The sequence below is a fragment of the Canis aureus genome, chromosome 12, assembly GCF_053574225.1.
Source record: "Canis aureus isolate CA01 chromosome 12, VMU_Caureus_v.1.0, whole genome shotgun sequence".
In the NCBI taxonomy this organism is placed as follows: Eukaryota; Metazoa; Chordata; class Mammalia; order Carnivora; family Canidae; genus Canis; species Canis aureus.
The window spans coordinates 14907673-14919780 of record NC_135622.1 but is presented as its reverse complement, the minus strand read 5'-3'; the positions used below and the strand labels follow the sequence as shown (position 1 = coordinate 14919780).

The window sequence follows — 12108 nt, the reverse complement described above, 5'->3', positions numbered from 1 at the left end:
CGTGTCCCTGCTTTCCACTCAGTAAAAGCCACAGTCCTTAGCACAGCCTGCAGAAACCCAGTTTCTCTGTGATCTTGTTTTCTACACCTCTCCCCTTATTCAGTCCACTCCAGTCACACTGACCTCCTTTGCTGTCTCTTAAATATGTGGAGCAGGACCACTTTTGCCTCAGGGCCTTTGCACTGGCTGTTCTGGCCGTCAGATTAATCTCCCACCAGATATCTGCATGACTCACTCTCTCCTTCAAGTATTTCCTCTAGTGTTACCTGAAGGACAACTACCCTGACTACCTGTCTCTTCCTTCTCACTGCCAACGCACACACCTTCCTACCCTGCACCACTCTTCCAGGTTTCCTGAGGCGCCCATCCTTCTCACATATCAGAGAAATTACTTATTATTTTTATTTGTATTATTTTTAGTTTATGTTCGGTTGCCAGTGGACTATGAACTCCGCAAAAGCAGGGATTTTTGGTCCATTTTGTTCATTGATGTGTTGTGGGTGCTCAGAGTAGTGCCCAGCACATAGTAGGTGCTCAGGGAATATTTGTTGTTGAATAAATGTATTTTCTTTCATCTTTGCAATAACCTTGAAAGTCAGTGTTCATACCCCCATACTGCAAATGAGGAAGCGGAGGTGCAAAAAAGATTGAGTAAATTGCCCCAAATCACATGGCCAGCAGGTGGGGGATCTGGAATTCAAACCACGGTTTGACTCCAAGGCCTGTATTCTTAGGGAAGCTGCACATATACAGAAGAAATGACTGCTGCTGAACCAGTGGTGGGGGGATGTTCTTTCTCCTTTTATGAATCTATAGGACTGGGGGGGGGTACCTTCACCCCACATAGACTTGCATATGTACATATTACCTGGGAGTAACCATGGCAACAAAATTAATGGTAAGGAGTAATGGGATTGGCCCAAATGATAAATTAGGAAGTTTTTTTTGTTTGTTTGTTTTATGGAGGCATCCTTTGCTTTACAGAAGGATCCCCTTCGGGCTCTGTTTAATTACCTTCTGGAGGTTGTTTTAAATAGGCTCTGTCTTTGCTGCCTTTAGAGGTTTGGAAAAGCAGCTTGGAAGGAGGCAGAGGGGAAGGGGAGTGAGCCAGACTGGGGGCGGTGGCTCCTCCATCTGGGGTCTGGGTGCTGGGGGTATGCCCTACTCCTCCCCCAGAAGCAGGGCTTTTCCTTCTGCCCACCCTCCACTCCTCTCTGGCATCTCCACTGGGCTTCTAATATTCTAATATTCAGATAGCAGCTCTGCTGAGACACTGGACATTTCTGAAAGCAGCAAACTTCTACATTGTTCCAGCAACCTCTCACCCAGACTGCTTCCCCTACCCCCACTCTGTCCTCATTGCCCAAGCTGAAAAATCAAGCAAGGTCCAAAGTCTAAAGTCCACACTGGTTTGTTGCTGCAGCGAGTAAGCTTCAGAGGATTGGGGCCACACATTTTTATGTTCCACCAGAGGCATAGAGTGACATGGGCTAAGCCAGAAGAGACATGCCATGTTGAGGAATTTGCTGGTTAAAGTGCAGCTGCTTCACAGGCTGAAGAGATGCCAGGACTCCCTGCCCTAGATTCTCAGGTGGCTGAACTGTCCACTGGACCTCCTTTGCCTCTCATCAAATGCTTCACATCCCAGGATGATCCTCGCCTGTACTCTGTTTGCAGGACTGACTTGGGAAACTTCAAGCTAGCAACCAGCTCTTGGCATGTGCTTCTGCTGCCATTACTGCCTCCAGCATCTGACTCATGGGTCCGGGGGGTCCCAGGGAAAAGCCCAGACCCAGGGTTCAGATCCGAGTCCTTGTTATGCTCTCTCTACAGGCTGAGTCTGGTGTCACACAGGAAGGGGCCCTTCCTTCCCTGCCTGATTAATTTTTTCAAACATTTTTATTTATTTATTTGAGATAGAGAGAGAGAATGAGCAAGGGAAGGCAGAGGGGCAGAAGGAGAAACAGGCTTCCTGCCCAGCAAGGAGCCCAACGCGGGCCTCAATCCCGGGACCCTGGGATCATGACCTGAGCCAAAGCCAGACGCTTAACTGACTGAGCCACCCAGGTGCCCCCTGCCTGGTTAATTTTTAAAAAAATCTAAGTCTACAGTATGCAATGGCTTGTACAAGAGACTGCAAATTTGTGGCTGAGTCAAAACCAAAAGCTATGACTCTGACTGTTGTTGCTGCAGCCTAGAGATGGATAAGTGCAAACAAGTTCAGGTCATGACTAGGAATTTTAGTTTAAATGAAGATGTCCCTCCCATCTCACCTGCCTCCTGAGGTGGGAGCATTGCCAGTTGTCACAAGAAGAGCCTCAAACACTATTTTAGTTTTCATTCCTTCTTCTGTCTCTGGAAAGGCCTCCCTGATATCATGGGAGGCAGTTTCCTGTAATCCCAAACAGGTTATCTTAGAGTTATACTAACTGTTATAAGAAAATATCTCAAAATGTACCAGCTCAAATAAGGTAGAAATTTCTTTCTCTCCCATGAAACAGTTCAAGTTCCAGGTGGGCAGATGGCTCAGCTGCACAGGATCATTCAGGGACCCAGCCTCCTTCCATCCTATTTCTACACCATCTCCCTGGACTGTCTTCTCTGCATGGCCCAGGGTGGGCTGCAGCCATATACCTGTGCCAGCTAACAGGAAGGAGACAAAGGCATGGTTGAGGGGTGGTGGGTGCTGGCCAGGGAGAGGCACATTTCATTTCCCCTGAGATGCCACTGGGGGACTCAGTCCCCTGGATGAGCCAAACCACAGAGGAGGCCGGGAAGTGCAGTGCACTAGATCTGCCACCTGCCCACCACTGTTCTGTTATTTTGGAAGAAGGGGACATAGATTTTGTTGGACACTTAACAGTCTGTGCCATAAGAAGTCAATAGAGAGTTTAGAAGTTGTACACCGTATTTCTATTTCTCTAGTGGTTACTTGTGATTTTTTCAACAATTTTTAAAGAGATTTTATTTATTTATTCATGAGAGACACAGAAAGAGAGAGAGAGGGGCAGAGACGTAGGCAAAGAGAGAAGCAGGCTCCATGCAGGGAGCCCACGCGGGACTCAATCCCAGGTCTCCAGGATCACGCCCTGGGCCGAAGGCAGTGCCAAACCGCTGAGCCACCCAAGCTGCCCTAACAATTATTTTGAATGGGGAACATATGAACAATGTACAGACTTCTAAAGATATAAAGCAAGTAGAGGATAAAAAAACAAGTTTCCTTAATTGCTGGTTCCTCTCCCTAGAGAAAACTTTAGTTTCTTCTGAATCCTGCCAGAGATATCTGCCTACCTGTATTCTTTTTTTTCTTTACATACTGATGATATAATAATGATAGGTTCAGAGGAATTCACTGGAACATGGTTATGATAGTAAAAGATGGCATGGTCAACAAAGGACAAATACCATATGATTCCACTTATATGAAATACCTAGAGTGGTCAGTTCAGAGAGATGGAGAGTAGGACGGTGGGGCCCAGAGCTGGGGGAGGGAGGAATAAGGTGTTAGGACTTACTGGTTACAGAGTGTCAGATGGGGAATATGAAAAGGTTCTGGAGGTGGATGGTGGATGGCTGTACAACAATGTGAATGTACTTAATGCCACTGAACTGCCACTTAAAAATGCTTAAAGTGGTAAATGTTAGGTTATGTATATTTTTCCACAAAAAAATGATGGAATATAGTGTCAAAGTCCACTCATAGGGTACAGTTTATAATATATTCACTCAAAATTTCTGTTAGGAAGAGGAGGGTAGCTCTCTGTGCACTGGTACGGAAAGGTCTCTGAAACACATAGATGCCGAAAGGGACAGAACAGCATGTGTCGGTGTGCCAGCACTTACAGATGGGTGCATGTGGTGGTCAGCAGTGGGGGGTCTGGAACCACGCTGCTTGTGTTCAGATCCCAGTGCTACTGTGGGACTTTGGGAAAGTCACGGAAGTTGTCTGTGCCTTAGTCTCCATATCTATGAAGTGAGGGTTAGTCCCTGCCTCATGGGGTTGTTGAGGAGATTAGTTTAGTTAGTACATTCAAAGCCCTCAGAAGGATGTCTCATACATATTGCTTGTTCCCTAAATGTGAATGAATGAATGAGTGAGGATGAATGGAACCGAGTCAGAGGTCATGAACTGTAGTTCTGGATCTGCCCGGGACCTTGAAGGTGACTCTGAGCTTTGGTTTCCTCACCTCACCTATAGAGCAGGTTTCTGCGTTTGAGAATGAAATCATTAATGGGAGAGAAGGTGCTCAGCCAAAGGGAGAAGCATGGAAATACTGTGTGAGACTTTGTCATCGCCTCTTCTCTGTGACACCGGCCTCCCAGGGCCATGGGTGTGGTGGTGTCACCACAGGGTGGGGAACACCTCTGCGGCTCTGGGTCCCTGGCCTGACCCACTGACACCCCTGCTGAACTTCTGCCTTTGCTGATGAGCACCTCTGGCTGCCACCCCCACCCCTGCTCCTTGGTGGGTATGGAAGAGGCAGTCCTTGAACCTGAGAGCATGGATGTGCCTATGGGTTCCAAGCCCTGTGCTGCTGAGCTGGACTTTGGTAGGAGGGGAGCAGCAGATACTGGCGAGGGGCATCAGCCACAGGGCTGCAAGGAGGAGGTCCTGGGGCCCCAGGATGAGGTCAGCAAACTCTCTTCCTCTTCTTGTGCCTCAGGCTTGGCAGTCACCCTGACCAGACCAGACATTGAACTGGTCCAGCGGCCCCTGGAGGGTAGGGAGAACATGTGAGCCTGGGGGCCCATCTCCATCCTGCCACCAGCCCCTAGGGACCCTGGCTAAGTTACTTAATCTGAGATGAGTTACCTTGTCTGAAAATAATCTATCCATCTCACAGGCATGTTGTAGGAATGACGATAGAGATGAAGTTGCTTTGAAAAATAATTAAATCCTGGGGTACCTGGGTGGCTCAGTGGTTGAGTGTCTGCCCTTGGCTTGGGTGTGGTCCTGGGGTCCTGGGATCAAGTCCTGCATTGGGCTCCCCATGGAAAGCCTGCTTCTCCTGTCTCTGCTTCTGTTTCTGTCTCTCATGAATAATAAATAAAATCTAAAAAAAATAATAATTAAATCTGTTAAAAAATATTACTTACTTGAATGATTTCTCTATTTTAGGCATTCATGGCACATGTCCTATGGGCTGAGTATTTTACATATACACATCTTATTTAAACTTCTGTATTAGGCAGGGTGAGCCAAGTGCTGTAACAAACAACCCCAGATTTCAGCAACTTATGTCCTAAGGTCTGTTTCTATCTCATGTCAGAGTCCAGCCCTGCTCAGGAACTGAGCACATGCCGTTGTTCAGGGCCTGGGCTCCTTCACCTCGTAGCTTCGCTGCCTTGCCAGCCTCTACTGGATCCTCTGCAGGAGCCCACAGTCCATTAGCCAGCACCCCATCACATGAGCCTACCTGACTATGAGGAAGGCTGGAAATACAGTCTTCACTATTTGCCCAAAGGGAAATGCAAACTGCCGAGGAGCCCCAGCATGGTTCTGCCCTACTCTTACAACAATCCATGTCACTGATGGAGAAACTGAGGCACACAGGCAGAGTAATTTGCCCAGTGCCACACATCTAGTAAGTGATTTAAACACAGGCCTGCCTGGTTCTAATACCTGTTCTTTATACTGTTCTTTGATGTCTTAGACCAGTGTTTTCCACTCAGGCTGTTCATCAGAATCATGGAGAATTAGTTAAATCAATCCTTCCTTCCTTCCTTCCTTCCTTCCTTCCTTCCTTCCTTCCATCCTTCCTGAATTGTATGGAGATATCTTTAATTTTTTTAAATAAAATTTTAATTTTAGAATAGCTTTAGATTTTCTGTGTGCCCAGCACTGTGGGAGATGCCAGGTGACAGCCTTGGAAGACAAGACAAGGAGCTGGACCTGGAAATGGAAGATTCTGATCCCAGGTGGGAAGTATAGGGTGTCAGAAGTCTGTGCACAGGGCCTGGGGTCACACCAAACATGGTGCTAGGACTGGAGGTACAGTGCATGAAGGCATTTTCTGAGCAAAGGCAGATCGGCCTTTTATCCTTTTGTTTTACCTCTTTGCCATTATGCTCTGACTTACCTTCTTTGGCCAACAATGATTCTGCAATTGATTTTTCTCTCTTCAGTCCCCTTTTTCCATAGTTATTATTTCTTAAAAATTGACCACTTCTAATCTTTGTGGGTCTGGAATCGCAAACAATCAAACATGTTTGACATATATCTAGGGATACCTGAAACGCTCAATGGTTGAGCATCCGCCTTTGGCACAGGTTGTGATCCTGGAGTCCCGGGATTGAGTCCCACATTAGGCTCCCTGCATGAAGCCTGCTTCTCCCTCTGCCTGTGTCTCTGCCTCTTTCTCTGTGTGTCTCATGAATAAATAATTAAAATCTTAAAAAGATGAAATGTATCTAAAATAAAGGTAATTAAGCTGTGAATTAAGACTGGAGGGACCCTGTTGTGAGTAAAATGCATAAACTTTTGAACATCAATCTTATGCTTCTGTGTCTGGTATCCAGTGGCCTTCTGCAGCTTAATTTATATTCCAGATGACAACATTGCCATATAAACAAAGCATAACTGAACCATTCTATTGTAAAACTAACATCAATTGCCGGCTACCTCCTCCCTCTCACCTCATACTTTCTTGCTCCTTTAAAAGTGCCCACATGTACATTTTTATTTACTACGTTTTCTTGATTCCAAAAAGTTTATCTGTGTTTTAACATCTCTCAAATGGGGTGACTCTTTTAATGGATGGAGGTCTTGGGATTATGTTATATTTTTTCTTCTCGGCGGTACATGATAGTGTACCTTAGAATCGATGAAATGCAGTATTTATATCATTTGAAGGAATTGTTGATGGTTCCATCTGTCCAGCCTGTCTCCCATACTGTGCTGGAGAGACAACCTCACTGTTCATTTGAAAGTAACTTTCAGGAAGCCTGGGTGGCTCAGTGGTTGAGCACCTGCCTTTGGCTCAGGGTGTGATCCTGAGGTCTTGGGATAGAGTCCTGCATTGGGCTCCCCACAGGGAGCCTGCTTCTCTCTCTGCCTATGTCTTTGCCTCTCTGTGTCTCTCATGAATAAATAAATAAAATCTTTTAAAAAGAAAAAATAAGAAAGTAACTCTCTCCTCCTTACAACCTTTTTATAACAACTACAACAAGAGGGATAATATACCCTCAGCAGTCAGCAGGGGTTGGTGCCCAGTGCTGCCTCAGGGCACTTATCTATACATCTTCCACAATGTTGGAAGCACGGCTGTTATCCACATTTTACAGATAAGGAAATGGAGGTTCCAAGGAAGAAGTGGCAAAGCCAGGAATCCAGACAGCCTGTCCAGCTTTGAAAAATCAGGCTATGCTGCCTTCTTCAGTGGGAGACCATTGAAGTATCTCCATTGAAATCAGGGCTTCATGCCTGGCTACACCTTAGAATCAACTAGAGAATTGCTGGAAGAATTTTTCAAGTAACTTTAGAGCAAGCCAGAGTAGAGAACCCTTGGTTTAAATGATCTACACGAGATCCCCTGGTTCTGCTGTCCTGGGATCCCTGATGTTGGAGCCCCGGGGAAGCTGCCAGACCTGGGGATGCCAGAACAGCCTGAGCCTCTGTACCCTTTGGAGCTGGATCTCTTAGTTAAAAGATGTGGCTTTAAAAAAAAAAAAAAAAGATGTGGCTTATGAGACCTTCAACTGATATATGCCTTTAACTTTTGTCCTTTCTTTTCCTTTTTTTCTCCTCTCTCTCCCACCCTTCCTTCTTTGCAGCTCTGGAGTGCACAGAAAATCAAGCAGGTAATTCAGTTTTGGATTCGTTTCCTCCCCTCCTCTGTGGACCTTGCCCTGCCCTGTCCTGGGGATTTGTGGCTGTGCTGAGTGCCAGAGCTCAGGCCCCTTGCCTTTTCCTGGGCCCCTGAGCACCTTCCCTGTGGGGTCCTTCTACAAATCCTTCTTATGGGCCTACTAAATATCAGGCATGGGGACAGAGGACTTGCCAGGTAGACACAGTCCCACTACCCTGCACTCAGCTTTGAGGGTTAGTCAGGAAAAGCCTATTTGTGGCACGTGTTTGGTTTTCTCTTGCGTTGAATGATGGGACAGGACTGACTGGGTCAGTCCTTCTGCGGGAGCTCTTTTCCTCCTTCCTCCCTCTGCCTTCCCCCTGCCCGCTCCCTCCCCTTCCCACAGTCACCCTGTGCTCTGTTCCCTGCTCTTGCCAGGCTATTCTACACCCAGATACCAATGAGAAGATCTTCATGCCCTTTAGAATGTCGGGTAAGTTCCTGGGACCCTCCTGTTTCTGCCCAGCCTCAGGGGCTTACCATGGTCACAGCTCCAGGAGCATCCAGGTGCACCAACTTGAGGAAGGGCCGAACCCGTTACACGCATGGCCACATTTGTACCTGCGTGTTCACCTTGGCTCGACTGTATAAGTCTCTGGCCAGGCTTCAGGATCACCTATGGGGTTTTACAAAAAAAAATCCCCATCTGCCTTTTCTGCCTGAGCAGTTGGGGTGGAGTGAAGGCCTCCACAGGTGAATCTGGAACTCCTCCCAGGTTATACGCTACTCACTTAGTGGCAGCCTCAGGGGTGACACCAAATTCGGGCAAGCCCTGCATGCTGTGAGTCACTCCTCTCTTACCTACCTGTGCACACTGCACTCTTTCCTTCCAAACCATGCTCCCTTGGAGGCACTCAATCCCCAGGTTCACCTGTACTCCAGAATGCATGCACTGCATTTGTGCTACTGTGACACACAGGGAAGACAGATTCCCATTTTCTGGAGACCAGTGGCAGAAGGGATGGGGTGGGAGAGTGGGCATGAGATCCCTGCCTCCAGGAAGTGCCTGCCCTTAGGAAGTCCCTGCTCTGTGGTCACTAGAGGGATAGCTCTGTAAGCATGAGCTTAGTAGCCTGGAAAGTGTTTGCTCACATGGGGCCTGGGGTTCGCATGTTTGCCCTACCTGTAGTTCTGAGAGGCTACAGGTCTTGTCCAGAGTCAGGCTCACACCAGAGAGCTGATGCCTCCTCCATGCCATTTCTCAGTGGACTGGACACTTTTGCAGGCTGGGTGGAGGACTGCTGGCCACTGCCTTGGAAGTCCTCAGGTGACTGGAGAATGGGTCTCTGTCAGGGGGTGTTCTCAGCTGGGTCAGTCAGGATCCCTAGCCCCAGAAAGCCTGACCTCACATGAGTGAGAGAACAACCACATGACCTCACTGTGCTAATGGAGGCAGTGAGAGCCCAATGATCCTCCTTGCTTTGCTGTGAGGAGCCCCAGGCTGCCAAGGCTTGAGCATCCTGTAGCCATGGCTGCAGGCCCTAGCCCCTACACAGGGCCACAGCAGGCTCTCACCTGGAGCCTAGATTCTCTTGTAGTTCTCCAGACAAACCTTGGATCTGTCTCCAGAGGAATGTGGGTAGGGGAGTGACAGACAGCTCCTGTGCATGCGTAATTACCACACTCAGGAAACTTTGCTTTGGATAACCCAGATAAGCATGGTTCTCTGCTGTCCCACATCCAGCTGACTGATGGCCCCGAGTGAGAGGTCAGGCTGCCTGCTGACTGCAGGGTGGGGACAATGGGCAGAGCCTCCCGTAGTCCAGGGGAGTGAGCAGTGAGGCAGTGGTGCCCTGGGGCCTGGCTGCGTTTCACATCAGCTCTCTTCCACCCTACTGATGACGTCTAGCACGGTATGAGAAAGTCAAAGAGTACCTCTGGCACATAGAGTTACACATCTCAAGTGTGTGGGGAGTTCCCTTCCCAGAACTGGTCATGATGCTGGGGAAGTAAGGATGTGTGCTAGAAAGGCAAGATGAGAGGAGGAGGACATTCCAGGGCCTTTGAAGAAAATGTATTGTGTGTAGTGAGTGTGGGCAGGGGACATTGTACCTCATGGGGAAAATCATGGGACGAAGTGTAGCATGGTGTAGTAATCAAGTGTAGCATGGTGGCCCTCCCAACAATGGGCAGCCCTGCCCTTAGCAACCAGCCTCTGAGTTTTGGGGAGGGTAAGAAATGTCTGGCTATAGGGGACAGAGAAAGAGCAGCTGGGGGACACAGGGGAGCCCTCTATCCTGGGGAGGGCTGAGCCAGGAGAAGATCTGGAGCCTGGAGGGGCCTCCTGCCTTGCTGACCGGAGCTCTCTCACTGGGCCATTGAAAGGCAAACCCAGAAGTCTCTTCTGGTGTCTATCCTTTGAGAGGTGGATGGGGTGGAATGGGGTGGGACTGTAAGACCTGACCCTTTTCTCTCCTTTCTCAGGTTATATTCCTTTTGGAACGCCAATTGTAAGTATTACCTCAAAGTGTTTTCTTTTCCAAAAAAATGTTTAATGTATGACTTTATATCACTATTCATAAATATTTGAGATGTTGATTTAAGATACAACCCTGGAGCGGAATTATCAGATAAAGTGGACAATAAGTCTTTTTAATTCTCTTGATGTGTATTGTCAAATTTCTTTTCATAAAGGCATGGCAATGTGCACCCAGCACGGGGCCTCGAAGTACGTGTGTCCCTGCACACTCCCATCCCAAGTATTGTCACTAAGACATGCTAGTTACAGGGAAGTTTCCCCAAAAAGCTTAGGGAGTCAGAAAATAAGCACACCTTTTAAAACCTAAAGTCTAAAATTAGAAAGGATTTAGTATTCTTTTTGCTTAGTTTTGGAATCAGGGTTATATTTGCTTTTTTAAAAAATATGTATAAGAGCAAAACTAATGTACAGAAAGGTGCATTCATCATGCATGTACAGCTTGGTAAGTTTTCAGAAAGCAAGCACATCCAAACACTCAATTAGATTTAGAGCATTAGCAGCATCTCAGGAACCTCTCCTGGATTCCTCAGTGCCACAGGGAATCACTTTTCTGACTTTCCCTCACTACGTTCCAGTTTTGCCTATCACTGAATTTTATATAAATGGAATCATCAGAATGTCCTTTTTTTAGTCTGGCTTCTTTCACTCAAAATTGTGTGTGAGACTCATGCACATTGTTGTACATAGTATTAATTTGTTCTTTTTTCATTGCTGACTGCCTCACATCCCCATTGTTATAACTATATCAAAATTTATTTATCCATCCTGTTTTTGGTGAACATTGGGCCAGTTCCAGTTTGGAGTTCACAACACAGTGCTGCTTTGAACGTGAATGTAGAAATCTTTTAGGGGATATTTTCCCTCATCTCTCCTGGATTATACTACAGGGCTAAAGAGTGAACAATGGAATGCAGCATGTGATCCTAGAACCTGGATCAGGACTGGGGCAGGGGTGTGTGTGAAATGGTATGCGGTCTCTTGTAAGGGGAAACATATGCTCATATACGATGTGGGCCAGCCACTGTACTTTTAGGGATTTACTTCAAGAGGAATGAATACGTATGTCTACATGAAATCTGTACGCAAATGTTTATAGTTGCTTTCTTCATTTTAGCCTAAAACTGTAAAAAAAAGAAAGAAAAGAAAAGAAAAGAAAGGAAAAGAATGACCAACAGATACTAAAACCATGAGTGAAAATCTGATTGGGAGCAGAGTCATTACCTAGTCTTGAAGTTTCCTCTATATTTCATAGATATCCTTCCTTCTATATTTATTTGCGGGCCCCCTCCTGTAAACAAGATTTTTTTCCTTCTCCCTCTCCCTTTAATGTTTTTAAAATTATCAGTATGGTCAGTACATTTTGCATAGTCGGTTGGTAATGATTTACTTCTGTTTTTATTCATTTTGATATAAAAATTGTGCCTAAATGTGACAAGTAGGAAAACTCTAAAGCAGTTTCTTTATCCATTTGACATGCCCTTCTTCTCCTTTGAGTACTTCAGTACTTTTTTGGCACAATATATGGATATTCCAGACTCATCTTGTACTTTCTGTGCCCCAGTCCTACAATCATGCATTTCTTCAAAGAGCTCTCATTCCTTTCAGAGGGGAATGGCATTTGGATACCAAGATCTGAATTTGAGGTGTGCTCACCATTGCTGGAATGTCATTGTTTCTAGGCCCTCTTAGCATTCAGAGCTAGGAGATGGAGCTTCAGAATGATGAGTTCATGCCAATATACCAATCCAGCATCTCAGAGGTCTTGCCCTCTTCCTATTCCAT

The 12108-nt window shown here is 46.5% G+C and overlaps 1 protein-coding gene across 12 annotated transcripts in view; it reads left to right on the top strand.

The window, feature by feature from the left end:
- The window catches only part of SFXN5 (sideroflexin 5), a 122683-nt gene that overhangs the window by 31337 nt on the left and 79238 nt on the right, over window positions 1-12108 (top strand). For all 12 annotated transcript variants that reach the window (XM_077842900.1, XM_077842893.1, XM_077842898.1 and 9 more), the window contains 3 exons: window positions 7774-7800; window positions 8226-8280; window positions 10272-10297. In XM_077842900.1, coding sequence (XP_077699026.1) covers window positions 7774-7800; window positions 8226-8280; window positions 10272-10297 — 108 coding nt within the window. The remainder of the gene's footprint in view (window positions 1-7773; window positions 7801-8225; window positions 8281-10271; window positions 10298-12108) is intronic.